The 23,644-nt window shown below is 46.3% G+C and overlaps 1 protein-coding gene across 1 annotated transcript in view; it reads left to right on the forward strand.

The window, feature by feature from the left end:
* The window catches only part of mfhas1 (multifunctional ROCO family signaling regulator 1), a 41,870-nt gene that overhangs the window by 15,762 nt on the left and 2,464 nt on the right, over window positions 1-23,644 (forward strand). The window contains exon 3 of the mRNA XM_064308314.1: window positions 23,136-23,437. Within this exon, the coding sequence (XP_064164384.1) occupies window positions 23,136-23,266 (131 nt within the window). The 3' untranslated portion in view covers window positions 23,267-23,437. The remainder of the gene's footprint in view (window positions 1-23,135; window positions 23,438-23,644) is intronic.

Consider the following 23,644-nt stretch of genomic DNA (forward strand, 5'->3'; position numbering starts at 1 on the left):
ATGGTAAATGGACTGCATTTATATAGCGCTTTTATCCAAAGCGCTTTACAATTGATGCCTCTCATTCGCCAGAGCAGTTAGGGGTTAGGTGTCTTGCTCAAGGACACTTCGACATGCCAAGGGCGGGGTTTGAACCGGCAACCCTCCGACTGCCAGACAATTGGTCTTACCTCCTGAGCTATGTCGCCCCTAATCACAAACATTGGATTAAATCATTATTACTCATTGAAAAAAGACAAAAAAAATGTTAAAGTGAATGAAGAGTTAAAGACCAGTGAGTTCTTGAGCAGATTCATGCTGTGCGTATGTGAGGGTGACGGTTTGGGGAAAGAAGAGGGTTCTGCTGCAGGGGGAGGAATCCCCAATCTGAATCCGGTCATCATTCCCTGTCGGGCTAGTGTGGGAAGAGTGGCGTCCCGTACCCTTTCACTCTCCCATTCAAGAGCGCCGGCCTGTGTGATTGGCTCTGGCGAGGCCGGGCGCTCCGTAATCCCGTTAGCTGATCCCTGGGGATTTGGGCATCTGTGTGCAGGGTCTCCCAGGTGACCAAGCAATTAAGACCAGGCCGAGGCCCTGGGCAGCGTTTACATGGTTCTTTGCAAGTGTTCCCAATTACAGCAGAACCAGATATTAACCGCGTTGTGGACTGTCTGCTCAGACCCAGTTGGAGACTGGCGGACCTAACGTGGTCTGAATCAGAGAGAGAAATCGAGGACGGTCGTGACATCCCCTTACTGGTAGAAAAACAAAGAGGTGCTTCACATTTGTTGCAACCAGAAGAACAATGCTGGTGGGTATTTTAGATATTTCCAGGCTCCCCGTGGGACTTAGGGTAAGGAAATAGCAGGCAGTAGTATCCACCACCCGCCAACAGCTGTCTCAGCCAGAGACAGAGGGCTGTGGATATGTCATAACGACACACACATCAAGAACTTTTGCACTCATTGGTAGCTGGAGAGCACGTTCAGCAATGAAGCCAGATATTAGTGGCACCAGAGGTATTTCGGCTCTGAAATCAATAGGCTATTTCCTGATTAATAGAGAAAAATTATTTCCCTTAACCAAGTTTCCCAAACTCGTCGAACAACTGTGACATAAATATTAGTCATATTCTGTGTCTGTGGGATCTAGAACTGCTTTTTGCTGGAATTTCTGGTGTTTGATTTACTGTAACAGTGCGGCGGTGGAAATTCCAAATAACCACCCACTCTCGACCAAAATGTGGGCCCTGCCCTCTCTGTAGACAGCTCAAAGTTGCCTGGAAGCTAAAAACCAGGAAAACTGCTACAGTAAATAACAATATAACACAAACTTGGAAATGCAAGGACCACAAGCACATGATAGTTGTTCTGCAAGAGGAAGTGCAATGGCTGCACAAAAATCCATCCGTCATTCTGGCTGGCCACTGTGCTGCTATTGTTGCACTGTAAGGTTGAGCATTCCTGCAATATGACTGAGAATGTAGGTCATAATGGGAGGTTGTGTGTGTGTGTGTGTGTGTTAGTGTGTGTGTGTGAGGGAGAGGAAGGTGAGCAATTCCATTCCTGGAGAGCATGTGTGCATGAACGGATTTACCTATTAACATGGCTCAGTTAGCCATTTAGCTGTGCATACCTAGTCTGTCCATAGACCACAGTAAAATGTTTCATTGAGATTGACAGGAACAGTCTTAAGCTGTCTGTCATTAGCTTATCATGGAATTCAGCTGAAAAGGTGGGCACCCCAGTGGCACAGCTCATAAATGCACCCAGTTTTGGTGCAGAGCGGATTATTCCAGTGTAGTATATACAGTATGGAGCTAATATGTAGATTGGGGAGCTTAGTTAAAAGCTGCCAGTACTTTGATGTATGACACAACCTCCAGGTGTAAAATTACAGTATGTCTCTGTCCCATGTTACAGCTTCCAGGTGTGTTAAATTATGATTTTGCCATATACTCTGTTCTGATTCATCAAGGTGTCCAGCATGTACACTAGCTAGCCTGAGACCAAACGATGCAACTGGTTTAAACAATGGTGTAAAACTACCGAAAGGTTTAAAATTGGACATTACTCTTAATAATTTTCCTTTTCTATTGAGTGACAAGTTATCAACCGGAGACGAACTATAAATTCTGAACTTTGACCTCACCCCTTGTTCTTGAGTTGCATAGTTTCGGTTCTTCTGTAATTTTGTGTCAATTTGGGTGGCAAATGACCATTAGTTGTGCATAACTAATAATCATAATTTTTATAAGTAATTGTCTTTTCATGCTGATGATATTGAATAAATAAAGTTAAAAATGGTTCTTCACTGTGCTTTATGGGGTTATACAGCCATTGACATCCATTAAAGCACCCATAGACATAAGTGTGTATAACATGGACATATTTTTAGGCAGCCTCTGTGAATGCCTGTCTAAAGATTTAGACCATATGATGCCACGTATTGTCATCTTTCTGTCCGTTCTACAAATACACATACAGAGATGAATCAGGCCTCAGTTCAGAATGACACCATACGTTTACTGAGATTTATTATTAAGGAAATACAAGCTGTCACACACTTGCCATCTCTGTGGAGGATTGCTGCTGTTTTTACCTCTGGGCCCGGTAGCGGGGTTTTGGAGCTGAGAATTGGGAGTGGCAGTTTGCATGTGCGGACCTGCAAAGTGGAATGTATTTTGTTAAAAGATACAATCCAGCCAAGACAAGACCAGACCAAGATCACTGTCCTACTTACATTAAGGTGTTGTGAAACACTAAGTAAATGAGAAATATGGTGTCGGGAAAAGCAATGAGGTCAGGCCAGCATGCTTTTCAAAAGGAAAATTGAAGAAAAAAAACACACTGAAAAGGACATTTGACTTAGGCTATTTGAAGTTGATTGAATTTCGATTGATTTGAAACATCTCACCGCGTTTTCACATAGCCACTTCATCTTTTCTTTGTTTTGGCTGATTTGAGGATGATTGACTTTTGAGTGACTTGAAGTATCTCTACATTTTTAAAAGAATTGCTTCAGATACTCTCAGTGCTGTGATTTGGCTGCAGTCACAGGACTGGGATTTTTCCAGGGAAGGCCATGATTCACAGCTCTCTGCTGTGAAAACATTGCGCTCTGGGAGAATGCCGGGATCAGATGTAGAGGAGCCGGGTTATCGATGACCTTGGTCAGACGGCGGAGTGGTTTTTTGGTTGGCCACTTCACGCCTCAGAGGAACCTCCTTTCGGCCTTACTCAGTTATTACTCACTCCCCCTGGACCTCAGGGAACTGTTTTCTCTGGAACACTTGCCAAGTGCATGAAAAGCAAAACTAGGGAAGTCTGAGAATTTAGCATTGGTTTAGCAGCGTAGAGTATGGCTGTAAATTTAGAAAAAGTGGTTCTCCCCTTCCATGAAAAATGGGTGCGATGCTTCTGCTTTCTGAGCAGGGGGAAGACTACAGAGGCTTGTAGGGAGAAATCATTAACTGAAGTGCAAAATAAACAAGTTTGGGGAAAGTACTGCATTTTTTCTGTGGTTTTTTTACATCCCTGCGTCTGACTTTTTCTCAGTAGCAGAACAGAACCGCAGAAACATGAGGGCCACTTTGTACTTCTTCATTTTAAGGAGCCAGCGTGCTTGAGCCTGCTTTGACTGGAAGCTCTGTGGGCCTGTATGTTCTTAATTGGAAACTGACTCTTGAGGCGGGAGGCTGAAACCATTATTAATAACTCAGAAAGGAAACAGTGGGTGGCTCACTTATAATGGCCTCTACTGGCCACGTGCCCTGACTGGCTGTCAATACCGCGAGTGAACATGACGCAATAAATGAGTCTGTCTGAGTGGCGCTGTGTGCTTTTTCCCCTGTAGAAGCAAGCATCCCACCTCTATCCTGCTGTGCGCTGTGGGAACATTGGACTTGGCCATTACACCGTCTGTTATACAGAGGGGAGAAGCACTTTCTGTTCTGTCTGAATAGATGTGTGTTACTCCTGAATAAAGGGTACGTTAAAGGTGAACTTCTTTGATTGAGCTTGCAACAGACTACTCCTTCAGCACGTTGACTACCCTGAAGCAGCGTAGCGGTCAGTGTTGTGCAGGTTTCTCCTCGTTGTCAGCCGTGATATCTGCGCCTGGTCAGAAACACTGTGATGTGTACAGAGGTATAGAGGGAAATTCCTAAGACCAGGGTTCTGTTGGGGGACCACTGTGCTGGTTTTTGTTTAAGTCAATCACTTGATCAGTTAAGGTTGTTGAAGACACGCATTTAAGTATTTCCTTTAGCTTATTTTACCCCAAAGGGTGGTATGGCTCTTTGTCATTTGCTTAATTTCTGAACACTTCATTTTTCATGGTTTAGCATCAGTAACTACATGTCTACATTTACTGCAGATAGGAGTTTATAATTGAAGCGATTTTAAAAATGTAACTCCTTTCTAAAGTAACCGTTTTCCATATAGTATTGAACATAAAAAATAAAGCACTGGGTGATCAAACTGATTAACAGTCCTGGGATGTGAATTTGGAACTCTTAGTCTTCAAGGAAGATCTATCTCTGACATAACATGACCTGTCAAAAATGATATCGCAGTAGACATAAAAGGGTCATATTAAGAGCAATGAACAGTTCATTACAACACAGGAGTTACAATTGTGACTAGAAGGAAAGCAAACCTATACAGGGTCCCCGTGACTGAGTTTGGGAACCCCTGGCAGAGAACTTAGCGCAGGTAATATAGGGGAGATATAGGGGGTGTTGTACCTTAAGGCCTGAACTAAGCCAGTGGGGTCTTCTGGGTGTGGTTAAAGAGCTGCAGGTTTGTTTTCTAATGTATTGAACTGCAGTTTGTACTCTTGAGCGAGATATCTAATTTAACCTGGACTGCTTTCGGGAACATCCAACTGTTTCGACTGGGGACTGGGGTCTCTGTCTGAACTGCTTAATTCAGCAGTTCCTCTGGACTGTGCAGCACAGCATCTCAGCAGAACATTCTTCTGGAGGCAATCCCAGTACAGTCCCAGAGCTGACAGATTTCACCGCATTGTTTCCAGAGACATCAGTGTGTGCAAATGTCCGATGTGATTTGTTTTTGGTTTTGTTTATTTTTTTGCATGCCGAGAACACAGAGAACTACGAGGGTGGGGCGTCACTGACTTATATTTATGCATACTTTTATTAAGACCCCTTAATGGCCCTCTGACAAATCTGCCTGCAGATGCCATAGACCTACATGCACTTCATCCAAGAGCGTTCACTGATTCCCGCTGGGATTTGACCTAAATATCTTACCGTTCGCTTTTATTTCTGTTGTGCTGAATGCGCAGACTTTCCCTCCTTCCCTGAGCATTGTTCTCCTTCATCTGTCCTTAAATGGAGTGGGCCAGGGCTCGGAAACACTTCCCCTGATTTATGGTGTGCCTGGCTGGCCCGAGTCCTCGGCGTCTGTGGGTTTGTGAGCGAGCGCTCTGCTAGCAGGCGTGCGCGCTAGCGTTAGCGTACCATTCGCGTGCCGCCTCAGCCCACAAATTGTTATTGTCAGTCTCTCGCGCACACCCTGACATGCGTAACGTCTCTGCTGATTATTAATGAGTGCTGGGTTGTACAGGAACATCTTTGCGGTATATTACTGAGTACTGGCTAGTACAGGAGTGTTGGAGCTTTGTATTAAAGAGCCCTGGGTCATACTGGAACATCTATGTTGTGTATTATTGAGCATTGGGTTGTACAGAAACATCTCTGCTGTGTACTACTGAGTGCTGGGTTGTACAGAAATAGGCTACTTCTGTGTATTACTGAGCGCTGGGTTGTACTGGAACATGTGTGCTGTGTAATACTGAGTGCAGGGTTGTACAGAAACACTTCTGTGTATTACTGAGCGCTGGGTTGTACTGGAACATGTGTGCTGTGTAATACTGAGTGCAGGGTTGTACAGGAATTTTGAAGCTGTGTATTATTGAGCGCTGGGTTGCACAGGAACATCTCTGCTGTGGTTTTAATACCTTCATTTCTCCAGGTCTGTGACATCAGAATTCCTGCCTCTCTAGACCCATTGTCTCCTCCTTAAAAGGTTTTTTTTTTTGCCCCCACACTGGAGGGATCAGTTATATTTGGGTTAATACAGTCCTAAAGATGATTCTTTGCCAGCAGATAAGTCCAGGAGGCGAGCAGGGGTCACTAGCCAGAGCTTAGCCCTGGGCGTTAACCTCTTTGTGTGCGAGTCTATATGCGAAAAGCCCTGCCCTGGTTTTATTGCCCCACTACGCTAAGTACCCTGGCATAGAGAAGCTATTGTGCATCTGCCCCTCCTTATCTGTTCCACATTCTGCTCCATAGTCTGATATCACCCACCCAGATTTGAAATGACAGAACTCATTGGGCCCAAGAGATAAAGCTGTGCTATGCAGGTTAATTCAATGAAAAAAAGATCCCGGTCACCAAACAAACAGCCCTTTCTGTCCTACAGTGATTCACATGTTACACAGCGTGCGTGGTAACCTCTCTAGCTTAGCCACGGTTTTTATTTTGGTATCTGACTATGAGAGGCAGGTTGTCATGCAGTAGGCCGACACACAGTGCCTCAGCACTCATATATATGTATGCGCACAGTCTGTACAGCGATGTGTGCTGTACATTGGCACAGTCGTGCGAATCTGCTTCCAACAAGCACGGGCAACATTCAGACCCACGCTCCTAACTGCTGCTGTGTAGAATATTCCGTACATGGTGTGGAATATTATTGTACGCAATACGGAGAGCTAAGTGGGCTTTACCGAATGTGAGTTTTGCAGAAGCGTAGCCAAATTTCTGACTAATGGCTGAGGGTGGACTCATGTTTTTTGATTTGACCAGGGATGTATCTTTCTGAATAATGTTCAGATTTTAAGATGGGAATTTTTTTATTTTATTTAACCTTTATTTACCCAGGGTAGGTTCGCTGAGCACGGATGCTCTTTTGCAGCAATGCCCTGCTTCACACTCATACACATTCACACCTGGGAGCTGCCCAGTACAACCACAATCCTCTATTGTTGGCCACTGAGCAGCTCCACTGGAGGGAGAGAACATTTTTTTATCCAATTGAATCAGGGGATGATTAGGTGGCAAGTTTTTTTTATTTTGCGAGAGCCAGATCTGGGATTTTATCCAGGACACCTGGGAACCCCCTACTCTTTGCAAATAGTGTCATGGGATCTTTAATGACCACAGTGAGTCAGGACCTCGGTTTAACATCTCATCCGAAAGACGGCATCTCCTACAGCACAGTGTCCCCGTCACTGCACTGGGGCATTGGGGTTTATTTGACCAGAGGGAAGATTTCCCCCTGCTGGCCCGCCAATGCCCCCCCTAAAACCATAATGTGGTATGTTCCGTCTTACCTTCAGAATGATGGGTGTGACCCAGATTTCATGTCAAAGCCAAATCTTTCATTAAACGACCATTTGGAGTGATGCTTTCATTGAGATATAAAGTCTTCCTCTTATCATTAAAGTCTTTAAGTGGGTTTTAGGAGAATGCTGTGTTAATGGTGACCGATCTCGTGTCTTTATTTCTGAAGTCACAATCACAATATTTAAGGCATAGCTAAAGGCTTCAAGACTTAATGGTTTAAAGGCTTTTTTTTATTTAAGCTGCAGCCTCTGCTAAATATTCTGAATACATTCACTTCAGTGGGGAAAAGGGGAGGAGTTATATCCAGATGCCATCATTTTTTGGGGGGTGGGTCTCTGTGTATTTTCTTTGTTGTGGGCTTAAGTATTATACGTGACACAGTACAAAGGAGAGAGAAAAAATATTCTTAAGTACAGGACTAGCGTATACAACTGAGATTTTTGAAGCTCACCTGTTTCTTTTCCTTTTTTTGTGAATCAAAATCGATGTCATTTACATCAGAGACGAGAGAAGGAGTTGATTGGTCTTGAGGCCCCCTGGGGTGTGGCTCGAGAAACAGAGAAGATTAGCAGCTGCCCTGTTCTAGGGCAATAATTTCTGATAGACAGATATTGCTTATCGGGCAGGACTTCCAAAGAGCTGGGTAGACTTTCCAGAACAACCCAGAAACCAATCACCCTGCACCCATAAACATCCCTTTTTCCCTGAATAATTCCACTAGGGCTGTCGAAACGATGTTGTCACTGTCAAACTGTTGAAATAGAAACGCTGAGTCCTTATAATTGCATTTCTGATAATTACATATTCCATTTTATTAAGTGTGCAGCTGGCCACAGCAGCGTGCTTCCAACAGTCAGTAGCAGTAATGCAATTATCAGGAGTTGACTGAAAAATGTAAGTCATCTGAATGTGTAGGTTTTAATGCTGCCGTGCCCTTGGGTGAGATTATCTTGCTTCAGTAAATATCCAGCATGATTTAATGGCAGAGTAATTTGTGATGTGTAATCTGTCCAACTTGGGCTGGGCAGTGTGATATTACAAAAGGTTTTTTTTCTGAGTGCATCTGGGAGCCGTTGTGCATCCCTGATCTCAACTATACTGTTAAAGCTTGTTGGTGTCAGCCGTGATGTCACCACTGCGATGACATAGGCCTGCCATTGCAGCGAAATCTGACCCCGCCCTGCACCTACTGCAGACCAATCAGAGCCCCGCCCCCCCGCTCCTCCCATGCTCACAGGGTTAATGTGATTACCCCTCACTCTCCCAGGTTAATCTCATCCTGCACCAGTTTAACTAGCCAACGCTGATCCCCGGTGGATTTGCGTTGTTAGCAGACGGGTTTCCTCACACACACACGCAGACGCTGGCTATTATAGTCTTCTCTGTGTCTGCGGAGTATGTGACTGAGCTAAATATGAACACCATTTGGCATGTTTACTCTCGCGGTTTTAATACTGTGGGACATCAGAATAAAAGACGAAAGGGGCGGATTAGTTCCTGAGGAACAAGTGACTAATGCTTTTCCTCTGCACTGAACACAGGGAGGCCGAGAGTGGCATCAGAAATGCTGAGGTCACTCTGAATCAAGGAACGCTTCTCGGTGCAGAAGGCAGTATGCCACCATTCACTTTTACTTTTGTATGCGGTGCTAATGCTAATAACTGTACTCATTTTTTTATATTAACATTGCAATAATAATGATATTAATAAATACTATTATTTTAAATTTTTAGGATTTTATTATTTTTAGGATGTTTACTCAACCCTAACTAAAGAGGTTAACTCCATAAATGGAGGCTAATCCATTCTGACGTGTCCTATGGAATATTCTACAAATTAGACATTGTGAAACAAACATGCAGATGCATGTGTTTTTTAGGGAAATTGGAAAATAATGGCTGTTTAGTTACAGTAAACAGCTTTAAGCTGTAAGGGCCTGTCCTGTACAATGCGACCCATCTGCGTCAGGTTGCGTAACCGGGTTCCGAGCCTCGCCATTGGCTGTCGGCCACAGAAGTGGGTCACGGCTGCACCTGGGCCTCATATGGGCTGCACGGCCTTCTGGGACAGCGGTCCTACTCTGAGGGTAGGCGGGACCCATGCAGTTCGGGGATGCGTGCGCTCTCTTTCCTCTCCTACCACTCGCGGGACAGGGCTATTTTAAGAGGCATGCTCCCTTCCTGGCCTGCCGATGAGTAGGAAGTGGGAGGCCTCTTTGGGTTTGTTAGTTTTGTTTTTGGCATGTTGTCATGGATATGGATGGGAGTGGAGATACTAGACATTAAAACGAGAACAGCGCAGTTTTGCAGATGTTATCCCAAAAGCCCTTTACTGTCTGCAGACCTGAGTTTCATTTGTTTGTTTGATGACTTGTTTCTGTGGAAGATTGGCCCATATCAGAACAAATGTAAAATCTGCCAGATTTTTTTTTTCCCAGTGGTCTGACAGTGATTTTCTGTGACTGCGCTGCAGGGCTCAGTCCTCTCCTCTGCGGTGTGGTGCTGTAGAACAGGCGGTGGTACGGTATTTACACACGGATGACATCTGCTCCTGTGACTCAGAGTGTACCCAGTGAATAATTTACACCAGAGTGACTATGTAGTTCTGTCCATCCCTCTCCCTCTCTTCCCTCTCTCTCTCTCGCTCCCTCCTCTCCCCCTCTCTCTCTCCCTTCCTCCCTTCCTCCCTCCCTCTCTCTGCCCATGTGATGGAGTTCCCTCCTGGCTCCTCCAGCCTTGCTTCAGCCTGCCAGGGGCTCTGCCGTTCACCAGCCCAGCCTCCGTGCAGACGGTCGTCTGTCGTGCATCTGGAGCGATCTGTGCGCTTGGCTGAGATGAGGACGCGCTGGCAGTGGAGGGGCGCGCGTCTCTTTCTCTAAAGAGAATCGGCTCTTGTTCACTGTGCTGCACGCAGGCCAGATCTCTCCGTTCCTCGAACCTCGGGGCATCTGGCCATCCCCTCCCTGCCTGGCCGCAGTGCCTGTCTTTACTGGCTCCACTGTGGCGGAACGAACAAACTTCCGAGGGTAGCGAGGACAGCGGAATCGCCGGCCATATTCCGATGCGGACTGAAGATCCGCCTCTTCTGGCTGCGTCTTGGCTCCCCATTCGTCACCACCCTTTAGCACTCCTATCGTGTGTATTCATTCAGGGTATTATGGCCTTGTGTCGGCTAAAGAAATGAGCTGCTATGTAAATGACTGACTGGCTGCAATGAAGATTTTGATACATTTGTGCGTTCATTATCTCAGAGCACAGTTGTCGCGATAGTGGCGCTTGCCTGGGAAATCAGTATGCGCACATGCTGGCTAAAAGGCCTAAATTAGGTTTAGGGCTTTCATCCACACGGCTGCTACTTGCTACTATGCTAGCCATCGCTACAAAACCAATGCTCAAAAACCCAACCAGCACATGTTGAATTTGTGCTGAATGGGCATGGTTTCCAATCTATTTAAAAACAAAAAATAGAGGAACCCGTATTTTACATTACATTTGAAATACAACAGGTTGTACATTCTTAAGGAGTCTTTGGTTATAAATTAATAAGTTGCTTGCACACTTGAGCACTTTTAAGGGTGAGAATAGGAAACGGAGGCTGATCCCTGCGCGAGGCAGCTCATTAAAGAGCCCAGCCGTTTTCCCTGTGACAGTACAGCCGGCCTAATCACTTGCATTTTGCCTGTCTTATTGACTGATCCTCCGGCTGCAGCTGTGGGGAGGGGAGGCCGTATAATTAAAATTCACTCACTGCCTCCCCGGCTTAAGCTACTGAACCACAGGCATATGGAACTCGCAGGTGCTGCTGTGTAGCTGTCCTCCTGTCCTGTCCACGTTCGAGGACCCCAACAGGCTGTGTGTGGCGCTGCCAGATTTCTATGCAATTATTTTGAAAGGTCCCAGCCATTGCGATGGTTGCGTGGCAACCGCTGCAAGAATGGTCAGAATTGGTCGTTTTTGGGCCCAGGCGTGGCTCTGACCTCTCTACCACCTTAGGACAGATTGGGGGGGGGGGCTCTTAGGAGAACATTTTCAGACCGGGCGGTGGGGGGTGGCTGATGGCCGTTGTGAACCGGGGGGTGGGGAGGTAGTGAATGCAGACAGAGGGGATGCCGATGTTAGGCACTCCCCCCCCCCCCAGACAAATCCATTTTCTTCTCGGGGCTGGTATTTTTTATTTGATCACAGAAAGTGCGACTGTCCTCCCCTGCCAGACCACAGCCCTCTTCCATTACCGGTTTGTATCGACCTACGGTCCATCCAGAAGTCTACACCAATCGCGTCGCTCCGCACACTGGCCGTGGTGTGAAGAGCAAACACGCAGACGAGTCGAAGCGTCGTCATGGACACCGCGCAGAGGAATGCAGTGTCTTCTTTTTCTGCAATTTGAATGTGAAATAAGTTGATTTTTTGGGGACGTTCCCTTGGCTCAGCGTATTGTTCATCCTCTGATTCCTGGAGTGCAAGTGCGATAACGGGAACTGACTGAGTCAAAATGGCTGTCTGCCTATAAAGTATGTCTGGTTGTCATGGAGATTAGATGGCACATTTAACAAAACAGGGTTTAAGCTAACATAACCATTTTTGGTTTGAGGCAGCTATAATATTGGTTGTGTCTGTAGCAAAACTTGAAATTATGATTTTTGTTAAGAAAAGTCATCTTTGACCTTCAGGAGAGGAGCAGTTGTGCGCTTTTAGGGTGTGGCACAGAGGGACTGCGTTTGGACAGGCAAACAGCCTTTCAGCTTAGCCTGGGCTGTCAAAGCCGGGCTGCTGGAAGCAGGAAACCGTTCTACATGTCCAGTCAATGGCTTGATTTGGCTGTTTGTTAGCTCCTTTCAACTACCCACAGTTGTATTGTTGGAAAAGACTGAAATAGAAATTATTCAACAGATTTTGTCTTTAAAAAAAAAATAACTGAATCATTAATGAACCGGTCACCTAAAAATAAGTCAGACATACTGTGTAGTTTCCTCTAGTTTTGATTATGAAGTACTGTTTCGTCGTTTTCCTGTCCAAGGGAAAAACGCTCGGTGAGTTCTGGTTTTCTTTAAGAGCTCCTGCTACGGCCTCGCCCATTGGCCTTTTTAACAGCGCAGTCTGGTCAGCCAGCTGCATGGAAATCTAATCAAGGCAAATCACTAATTCACACACGGAATTACTTAACAGACGGCTGCTAAGCCTAGTGTGTGTGTGTGTGTGTGCGTGTGTGTCTGTATGTGTGTGTGTGAGTGTGTGTGTGTGCATGTCTGTGTGTGTCTGTGCGTGCGTGTGTGTGTGTACCCCTGTCTGTGTGTGTGTGTGTGTGTGTCTGTGCGTGTGTGTGTGTGTGCCCCTGTGTGTGTGCCTGGGTCCCTCCCTGCTGTGGTCAGCCTGACTGTGTTTAACACTCTGTAGTGTTAATGCCCTGAGCTCATTCAGCAGCAGCTGGTGGCCTCGTGCCTGGGGCCTGCTGCTCTCTCCCCTGCCTGGGCTTAATTCTGAGCCCAAACTGATCTGGGGTCAGCCGCCTGGCCTCTGGTGAATGGCGCAGCTGGCTCTCTGTAACCGATACGGTTGATGAGTTCAGAAACACCCGCTGCAGGCAAACCAGACTCCCACAATGTGCAGGATCCACCGGGGAAGCTCACTGACTGAGACAGACTTCATGACCGCATTCCTGACTTTATTCTTTAGTCATTCGCTGTGACTCAGGCCGTTTCTGCTGGTTCATAGCTGCCTTTGCTCTTGCCTAACATTGTCTCACTCAGCCTCCCCTGGCCACAGTTCCAGAGACCGTAGATAAAATAAGGTTAGAGTGTGAGGTGTTGATATAGAATTATTATTCATCTGTCTGTTGGAACACTCATAAAAGTTTTGATGTGAAATAAAGAGAAGAAACACAATAACTATTATTATTATTATTATTATTATTATTAATAATAATGTGTGTATTCTGTGTTTGTAATCCAGAGAGTTCTCAAAGTTGAGTTTCCAATGTAATTTTAATCTAGGTTTTAAAATAAATATTTCCATATCCAGTAAATTTGATAGGATATCCCATGGAATGCTGTAGGTTTGGGTGAAACTCAAAGGTGGAGGGAGAGAGGGGGGCCGGCTGGCGACAGAACACATTGCTCCGAATGCATACTTACGTCACGTGGCCCGTCCCCTTCCAGGGAACAGGATGTTTTAGCGACAGTCTGTTCCTCTCTGGTCTGAGCTGGGGGGAAAAAGGCAAACATTTTTCAAACCCCTTCACTCTGGTGGGCTGTGTCTGCCTCGTGCTGTTAGAGGAAAAGTTCCCTCCATATTCCAACTTGTATAGCTTCTTGTGTTTATTGTGGTGGTAATCTATGCCAAACATAGCTTGATTCCTTTTCATAAGCTTTAAATGAAATGTTTTTATAATTGTTTTGCGCTCGGCAAAACTGATTTGATTAGGCATTGTAATATATAGTCCGATGAAGCGTTTCATTGAGAATGTGCAAAGAACTATGGGAGCTTGGGGCATGCGAATCACAGACGTGGACAGCAGAAATCTTGCCCATTGTCCGACGCGAGACTGAAGACTCAACCGTTCGAATTGCTCCAAGGCTGTCCTGACGCCCTTGAGATATGACAAATCGCGGGGACTTTGTGTGCTGTATACTCTTGGTTTAACACAGGAACTGGGGGTAGCGCTTCTTTGCCAAAATCATCATGGGTAATTTGTCATAATCACAGGAGCAGCTCATCTGGGTACCGCATGCATTGTGCTCTGGGTGTATTACGGTCTGCAGTAAAAATACATTTTAATCCCCAGTGAACAGCTGACCCACAAGCCCCGGGTCTGTCTGTCTGTTTGCCTATCCCACCTGCCCCCTGGAGGCACTTCTGCAAGGATCCAGAGACCAGGCCAAACTCAGCGCCCCGTACTCTGGCTCTGTGTGCGTTGCTCAAATGGGTCCTTCATTCCTGTGTTACACATTTAACACAGGCAGGAAAAGGCTCCTTCCTATTATTAATTAGTGACAGCCCAGCCAGCCCTGGGTGGGGGGGGGTGATGAGGGTGGGGCCTCTTCTCGCGAAATGTTCTGTGGCGGCTATTAATTTCTGTCAGGGAAATAACAGGGAAATAACGGGGAAATTTGTGGATACCCCTGGGGTAGGGCTTTGGTACCGCAGGAGCTGATGGGGGAAACCAGCAGCGAGAGGTGGCGGGGTGGGGATTTCCTGGTTTAACCAGGGATTTGTCTCTCTGAAATTCCTTCGAGAGGAATAAGCAGTTTTTATTCATTGCGACCGCGTTTATCTTTCATAGTCAACGGAGTCCTCCTAGCTGCCCTGCTTGGACCCTAGGCCCAGAGGAACCTGCTGCAGGGTTATCCTTCAACTCTGCTTTATGTGTCCATTAATATCTCAGCGCTGCTCATCTATGAATGTCATCCGTAAATAGAGCTGTGAAAGAGGAGAGAGTGTGTGTGTGTGTGGTGACCGCTTCGCCGTGTAACAGTGTCAGGCCCGGTGGACACCGGCCAGCAAACAGGCCTTTCTCATTGTCCCGACCTGGGAGAGATGCCAGCTTTGTCACAGTGTCTGTACCCCCCCCCCCCCCCCCCGCCCCGTCAGATGATGTCTGCTGCATTTTCTCTGCGTAGTCCTACAGCATGTACACCCTGCTCAGCGCACTACTGCCACTACCGTGAGTTCAGCTTCATTGTGTGTGAGTGAGCATCTTTAGATTCTGCTGTGACGACGATTGTCTGAGAAGCCTGATTTCCTGATTTGATTCTGATTTTGAGAGGTTAGAATTATAGGGCTCTGTTAGTATGGGAATGGTCTTTATCATATCTTTTTGCTATGAACAGAGTAAACATCAGAGATCACGTTTTGAAAGGTACATTAAAATGTACAAAGAGGTAATACAAAAACAATGTTATGACACAGGACTTTGAGGTTCTAAAGTGTCATTTTGTAAATCAATATTAAATTCTTGTGTAATTGAGACAACGTTTTATTTTGATTATTAATTGGACTCAGATAATATATTTATGGTTTTGGTTTTGGCTTTGAGGGTAATGAATCAGCCTGATTTAACAGGCTTTAATAGAGGACGCTAGTTAAAGCAGTGGGTGAGGAGGTGTGCGAGTGATGAAGTGGCTCAGGCGGTGTCCTCTCCTTCAGCCAGTCGGATGCTGCAGTGACACGCGCAGGATACAGCCTCGCCTTCCCTGTGGGGAGTCGGCCACGGGGAGCCTAGAAAAAGAGAAATTAGCATTGTTCTTTTAGAAGGATTTGGACGGCGAAATATTTATGGGTTTGAATGGCTGTGCCCAGTGAAAGCCAAAAGAATGTAAACCCTTGTTCTTTTCTCTTCCTTAATCTATAAAAAAACAGTGTTCCAGCAGCCATTCCCATGAGGCAAGCCGATGGAACGTAGCTGGATTGCCAAGTCATCGGTTGTTAGAACAAACCGAGATGCCTTAAAAAGCTGGGCTCGGGGGCGGTGTTGACTCACACAAGCCTTACATATTTTTAACATAAACATTTGCATATGTTTGCCTCTTGGTTCGAGTGTTTACTTTTCTACACGAGGTTCATTCAGCTGAAACAGGAAATGCCACTGCACTAATGTGCCTAGGTGCACGAGAGTCACCCCCCCCCCCCCTTTTCCTCCCACACATGCAAAACAGGAAGCGATGTCGCCGCATTTGGAAGCGTATTTTGGGCCAGTTTTTGAGGGACTCCCGTTCTGAATCGTTTGACTAGCAGCGGCTTTTTGCTAAAAGGCAGAAAATGTTGGGAGAGCGTGAGGGTGGAGACCTGGTGGGGTGGGGGGGGGGGGGGGGACAATGCTCACATGCTTTCACGCATCGGCCGCTCGGGAGCGCATTCCCCCGGCTGTTCCTGTGGGGTGGGGGTTAGGGGGGGCCGGATGGTACACAAAGGGGCGGCCCACGCTCCTTTGTCCCAAGCCGGGAATCTCACAAAGGGGAAGGAAGCGCGCCGCCGAGGCCTCGGAACGCCACTGTGGGGCTGCTGGCCGGAGCCCTGACCGCTACGCTAGGCTTCCAGCGTCCTGCCAGGAATTCTGCTCTTTTCTCTCTTTTCTTTTTTTTTCCTCGAGACAGGAAAATAGCTACATTTTTTTTCCAGAAGAGTCCAGAGTTTTTTTGTTTTTTTTTTCCCTTTTAAGGTACTTTCCAAGCTTTTCATTGCAGAAGAAGAGAAAAAAAAAGAAGGAAATCATCTAGCGGCTGGCGAAGGAGGGAGCAGAAGTGAGTGAGTGTGGCTGGTGAGGAGAGGAATGCGGATGGTTTCTCCACCTGGCAGTGCTATTTCGGAGAGGGCGGGGGGGGGGGGACCAACAGCATATTCTAGGGCCTTGAAGTCAGAGCCAAATTCGCCACCCCCCCAACCGAGCAAGCACCAGCACTCCATGTTTTGTATGCCAGCGCTGATTGGCGTGGGGGGGGGTATGGGGGGTCTTTGAGGTTCAAGTGAGGGACGTTTCTGTTTGGCTGAGTGGGCTGGACTGACCCACATCAGAGAGAAGAGAGCATTTGTGCTGTGCTGTGTTTGGTAATGTTTTGTGCTGGTTATGTAATATAGCCTCGGCTGTAACCCCGCTGAGCAAAGGCAGTTTATTCAAACTGCACTCCTCTGGCGACCTGGTCACGTGAATACTGCATTTTGTGAGAGAAAGAGGCTTTTTGAGAGAGAGAGCGAGAGAGAGAGAGAGAGGTACTCCCATCACCACAGTATCCAGATATATCCCAAATTCGTATTCATATCGATCTGTAAGTAAATATTGTCAGTGACACTCTCACTATTGAATTTCTAATAGCCCGGAAAGCAGTTGGCAGACACAATGGGTGATGTTCTGCAAGTTTGTCGATCGGTATTCCTACATTACTGTCAGGCCGGCACGTGCATGTGGTCCAACTGCCAAAACTGCGCTCCTCGCTAACCCTGATCAACCTTGTGTTTCCTTATGCTTAAAAAGGACTCTCCCCCCCTGTCCTGCCGAGTTGCTGCTGTGGGGCAACAGGCCCTGCCTCTTCCTGCGATGTCTCAGGAAGGACAGTATTTGAAATGACATGTATTCGCATGTAGGCTACTTTATTAACTTCATCCCCTCTTTTCTGTTTGGTTTGATTGCAGTTTACAGACACATTTATTTGGGAGGTATATTGAATTATGTATCCATCTGTGTATTAGTGCACTTCTGCCCAACCCTGTGTTTGAGCGAGCCAATGCCCACTCGTGTCAGTGGTGGGAAACTGACTCTTCCTCAGCCCCATGTTGAGTGGAGCTACAGAGAGCGGTCAATCACTGACTTGTTCAAACCAGTATCAGAAAATTGACCGTGGTCTGGGGAAGAGTCTGTATTTTATATAGATGGCTGAGCTGACGAGGGCTGCTGATTGGCTCATCCATGGCTACGGATGAGCTGGTGTCGTGCGCGTCTTGTTTGTTAGTTTCAGTCTGATTCAGGAAGAGGGTCAAAAATAATGGGTAAATGTGGATATGGATGGAGCAAGCAAACCTTTTAACAAGGAAGTATGTTCAGTTTTCCATTGCTAAGTGGACATCACTGGGACATTGACTTTATCGCAGTACACTGGGTAGCACATAGGGCTCCCATGGCTAATGCAGCAGCTTGGGGTTTAAAGGCTGGGATTTTGCCCTTGCCTATCTGCACCTGCCCTGGCAAAACCAAGATCTGGTATGGACTTGCAGCTGTCAAAGACGAAAGAGGTTTGGCAAACAAGCCGACCCTTTTACACACACAACGCAAACATGTATATTAAACGTGTGTGGAAAATGCAAATTTACAGTGAGCTCTAAAACTGTGATGTACCGGGATGTTTTTCAAGTGGGTTGCTGCCATTTTAGATTGGTATCAGATATCAGGATTAAATTGCAGAGGAAAAAACAAAATAATAAAACCTGAAGTACCTGAGTAATAGAATGTGACACACCTAACTCACTGTATCAAATTCATGTCCCATGGCAGCTTCTGGAACCATCAGAAGTTTAAATTTACCGTACAACTTTCCACTGTACGCCTTCTTACTTAGACGTGGGCGAAGCTTGCCCCTAGGCCTTTACTTTACTGGGTGGAGCTTGCCAAGGTCATTTCAACATTTAGCAGACGCTCTTCTCCTGAGCCACTAACACATTACATTTTTATAAACATTTATAGAGCTGGATATAAAAATGTTTTGTGTTAGCCGCTGGGGATTCCCAGCTGGAACTGAAACCTGCAACCTTTCAGTTACAAGTTCAGTTCCCTTACAGCTATAGACTGCCACCCTGCAATCAGCAAGGGGATCCCCACCCTGCACATGTAGCATTTGGGGCAAAAAACAGGAGAGTCATTGAGCCATATATTCCCTGTATACAGCATCGTGAAATGCATAGCCTACATGATGTTCTTCTGGGTGCTTTCTTGCCTTCAGACAGAACATTTCCAAGGTCCTGCATGTCTCCAGGGAGGCACTGGACCAGGAATGGGCAGTTTTTTTGTATATATGTATTTGCGTGTAGTATGTGTTTCATATGCAATACTGGTTGTTTTCATATGCAATAATGGTTGATACCTCTGTGACACCCGAAAACTTCTGTGCTTCCATTGTTTAGATTGTAGTTTATAGATGAATTTATTCAAGTAGATTTTGTACATTTTATTTTATTAATGATAATAATATCTTTATTTAAATAGCACCTTTCATGCAACATATGCAGCCCAAAGTGCCTTACACAAAGATACAGATTAAAACAAAAGTACAGATTGACATAAAAATATGGACTGGACAATCAGAGACCTAAAAAGGCAAATCAGAAAAATTCAAATGATAGTGTATTTTTACCCATCCCTGTCTGTGAGTCTGTGACAGGCCCACTCTAATATTCAGGAAAGAGACAGAGACAGAGAGACTGCTGTGCTTTCAGACGTAAATGTGAAACAGTGAAAATTCTATGACCTTGACACCATCTAGATGGGCTGGCAGCAGACAGGCTATGAGACCCAACACATCCACATGATATAAGTATTAAAGGGCCCGGAGCCCTGCTTTAAGGTCCGTGAACAGGCGGGATGATGTGATGCATTGCTGTCACTTCCGCTAGGCTGATCCCCTGTACAATCCCAGCATGCCCTGTTCTTGCCCAAGGACTGCCTGATTGGGTCAGAACTCCTGCTTCGGATCTGCTTCCTTAACATAACAGTGACAAGAGTGGTTAGGACAAATTACATGCTTCACTGAAGGTGATGTGCTGCATGAATCTCTCACTCTCTCTCTCGCGCTCTCTTTCCCTCCCTCCCTCGCCCTCGCCCTCTCACTCTCGGACGGAAATTTCCATCCTCAGCTTTGCCTAAATAGATGTTGAGCTTGAAGCCTGTGATCGCTACACCATTATCTCTGACTGACTTGCTGCTGCTGCTGCTGTAAAATCATGGCCTTGCACACGGCTGATAACCACGGCCATGACATCAGGTCCTTCCACTGGTAGGAACAGCTGAAGCTCAGTCTGCACGGGCAGACTGGCTGTATCTGTCTCCGGCCTCTGGTTGCACAGTTTGCATTTCAGCGATTGCCACAGACCCTGTAGCTCTCAGGGATTTGAAAGGCATCACATAAGAAGCTATATGGGGAAGCCCACATTGCTGTGCCAAGGATGACACCTGAGACTGACCATACAGTGTTTGGTTATCGCTGTGCACTCTCAAGCATAATAAGAAATCATTACAGTGATGTGTAGCATTTTGTTTAGTACAGTTGTCTGTAGCACAAGTTAATATGGCCCCTGTGCTTGTTTGGTAGTTTTGTCTATAGTTTAATCGTAAAGACACACGTTTACACTTTTATTAGATGTGCAGATTTGACGTAATGTCAGATGCAGCTGTTGGCTTCGTCAGCATGGTCTTTCTGAAAAAAAAAAAAAAAAACTGGAGTAGTATGCTTTTGATTGGCACTCGCGATGAGTGCCAGAGACCAGAACCTTCCATCGTACCTTAGTAGGCTGAGCGGGTTTGCAGAGGGGTATACGCCGGGGAGAACTGTGAAGGTCACTGACCATTCCGGCTCCAGTTACACCCATGCCCCCGCAGTTTCCCTGCCTCCACACTAGTTTTAACAAACAGGGCATCCCAAATTATGTGTCAGAAAGGAACTAGGAAGGGCGATGGCCCATATATTTATGCAGTTATGCAATGTTAACATTCACATCAGTCAGATCACACACTGCACCATGGCTGCGATCACAGCGCTAGGTCTAATGGGTTTGTCAGCACATATGATTAAGGAGTGAGCCTCTCACCCAGCCGGGCTCTCTCTGCCTCCTGGTGGGCAGTATCGGCGTTTCCTTGTATTTGTTGATTAGCTGTTCACCCTTGACCCTAATTATTTTCCATTAATTATTTTAATTAATTGGTTTTTTGTTGTACCGTTTTATAACCAATTGAATTTCCTCATGTGGGCCAAAAAAAAGCTACGCTGTCTATCTATTTGAGTATGCAGTCTAAAGTGATAACTGTTAGTTTGTACTGAATTAAAGTGGCTCTTGGTGGTGGTTGTCAGGAGGAATCGTGTGTGTGCAGGAAAAAGACTTTGGCTGTTGGTTCTGTCCATTTAGCTGTTGGTCGCGTGGGGCAGTGAGCAGTTCTGCTTTTGGTTCTGTCCGTTTGTCTGTTGGTCGTTTGGGGCAGCGTGCAGTTCTGTTTTTTATTCCCATCCTGCTGAGCTCTTGGGAGAGCCGAGCATGTGACTCGCCACCCGGGCATCGCGTTCAACGCCCAGCGCTCTGCCCTCACTCAGGAAACAGCCCTGAGTCAATAGTGTTGATTAGCGTTAGCACATGTCTCACTCACTACCTGCCTGAGGGCTGAGTCACGAACCCCATGCACCTAATCCCTACTCTGTCTCCAGGGCGATACAATAAAGGACCTATTGAGCCCCTCATAAAGTCCCAAGGAAAGCAGTTGTCATTTTACAGTGCGGCAGTCTGCCGTGGCAGTGAAGTGCAGATGCCCCCTAGTGGTCAAACAAAGTAATTGGGGGAAAAGAAAGCAAAGGACTGTGTGCAAGTCACTCCCAGTCAACACTGCAACCAAATAAATGTTCCAATGAGCAACTTACTTCTTACAGTTTTTAATGTTCAATGTGGTTATTTACTAATGCAATTCAGATTAAATACCCTGCTCAGGGCTACAATGGCAGTGCCCCTCCTGGGAATTAAACCTATCATTTTTGAGTAACAGGCCCAGTTCCCTAACCACTTTTCTACACAGCCAGTCTAAAAGATTTGTAAGGTGTACCTCTTTAAAGTTTCAGCTTTGAACATTTAAATGCTTTAAATGTTTACCCATCATGTCTGGCCTGTTGAATTTGTTTTTCTGGCCTCAGATTTTAGGTTGTCGGGAAAATCCTGTTTGCACATGTTGCGCGGGTTTGTGTGTAATTATACTGTTCAAATTTGTGCACTGCTTTTCAGCCATAACCAACCAACCGGTCTTTCAGCATTGAGGCTGTAACACAGGCTAAATAAACAAGACCAGGAGAACATGTCAGTGGTGGAAAATCACTACCGGAGAGCATGGCAGAAATAGCCTGAGGACTCGTGTGAACAGGAACAGTGATGGAGTGAGGGCTATAAAATGGAGTGGAGTCGCTGCTGTCATCTGCTACTGAGGCTCAGGGGGGCTGCCGGTTTAAAATGACTGATTAGCAGAGTCAGTCCGCAGGCGAATCGCTGTGGACCAGCGGTGCACCGCTACGGTTCTGGAGAGCCGGTGCCTATGCTAGCTGTTTTTGACACCAATTATTTTCCGGGCCTGTTCCCAGCTGTACACCCCAGTGCTGGTTCACTGTTGTATCAGACCACTGCAGAACATTCTCACCAATGATGCGCACGCAGTCTGCTGCAGTTGCACGTGACTTCACCAAACATGTCAGATCAAATCACTAAGAGTAGAAGTGGATAGGCCCTCTACGTGTAGCCTTGTTGCTGTAGGCTGACACTATTGAGAGACCGTGGCAGGTAGCTCAGTTTTTGTGGTTGTCCACCATTAAGAATCATGTTGATTGTTACACCGTCTGGCTGTGCAGAGAGGATAAATGAGCAGAGATACCCGCTTGCCTGTGCTAACCTGCAGCAATCGGACCAGCCTAGAAATAATATAGGCCCTTGCAAATGAGAAGAACAGTAGAGGTGCAAGTGAGTTTGGTGGCAGCCATGTTGGATGTGCTGATGGGCCAATGAAGAGTCGTAAAAACAGGGTGTTGAATGGCTCCTGCCAAGGTGCACATCACCAGTGCACATAACCTATGCAAAGACATGCTAGAAGTATTCATTTAAAATAAAAATCATTATGAAGTGACGTTTTACATTAACAGATCAAGAAGTAATGCTTTGGTGCTCAAATTTGATCAAGAAACCTTTATACTGAGATATCTGCAGAGTGTTAAGCCTTCAACAAAGTGAGTCTGTCTTATTTTTCCTTAAGTAAATACAATTGTAAAACCAGCAGGAACCACGGCCACTTTCCTGTAAGAGCCTTTGGTCCATTGTGCTGGCACACTGAAGAGATCAGCAAACAGCCTGTCTCTGACATATACTGCATTAGAGCTCTCTCTCTCTCTCTCTCTCTCTCTCTCTCCGTCTCTCTCTCTCTCTCTCTCTCTCTCCGTCTCTCTCTCACTCTCACCCCCCCTCTCTCTTCTCTCTCTCTCTCTCTCTCTCGCTCTCCCCCCTCTCTCTCTGTGAAATTTGATGTATGAAATGGAAGGTAATGTGTCTCTGACTTTGTTCTGTTGCAGGTGAGCTCCTCAGCCAGCCCCGGCCAGAGGGAATGACCGAGATCATCTGCCCAAAGAACGGCTCGGAGCGGGTCAACGTAGCCCTGGTGTACCCTCCCACCCCCACTGTGGTCAGCCCCTGCCTAAAATGAGACCCCACGCCCCACACCACAGTGCCCTGGCCCCACCCAGCCCTGCCCACCACTCAGCACGCCCCCACACCACCTCTGTCCACTTCTGCCTCATCACCCAGTCTCTGCACAGCGCCCCCTGCTGGCTTGCCTTCCCTCATGAGGGCAGAGTCAGACAGCCTGAGCAGATGGGTAAGTGCCCTGACCAATCAGCTTTCAGTTAACAAACACAACAGTGTCAGTGTCATGCAAAAAAAGCTGCTTTTTTCGACTTACTAACATGAAATTATGGTTTAGTCGCATGAGGATTTGAACTATTGTTACACAATTATTGAATATTACTAATATGTAGTCCATTATGTTGCTCCCTGTAAAGCTGCTAGTTTACCAAACTGGGAA

The sequence above is a fragment of the Anguilla rostrata genome, chromosome 14 (assembly GCF_018555375.3).
Source record: "Anguilla rostrata isolate EN2019 chromosome 14, ASM1855537v3, whole genome shotgun sequence".
Lineage (NCBI taxonomy): Eukaryota > Metazoa > Chordata > Actinopteri > Anguilliformes > Anguillidae > Anguilla > Anguilla rostrata.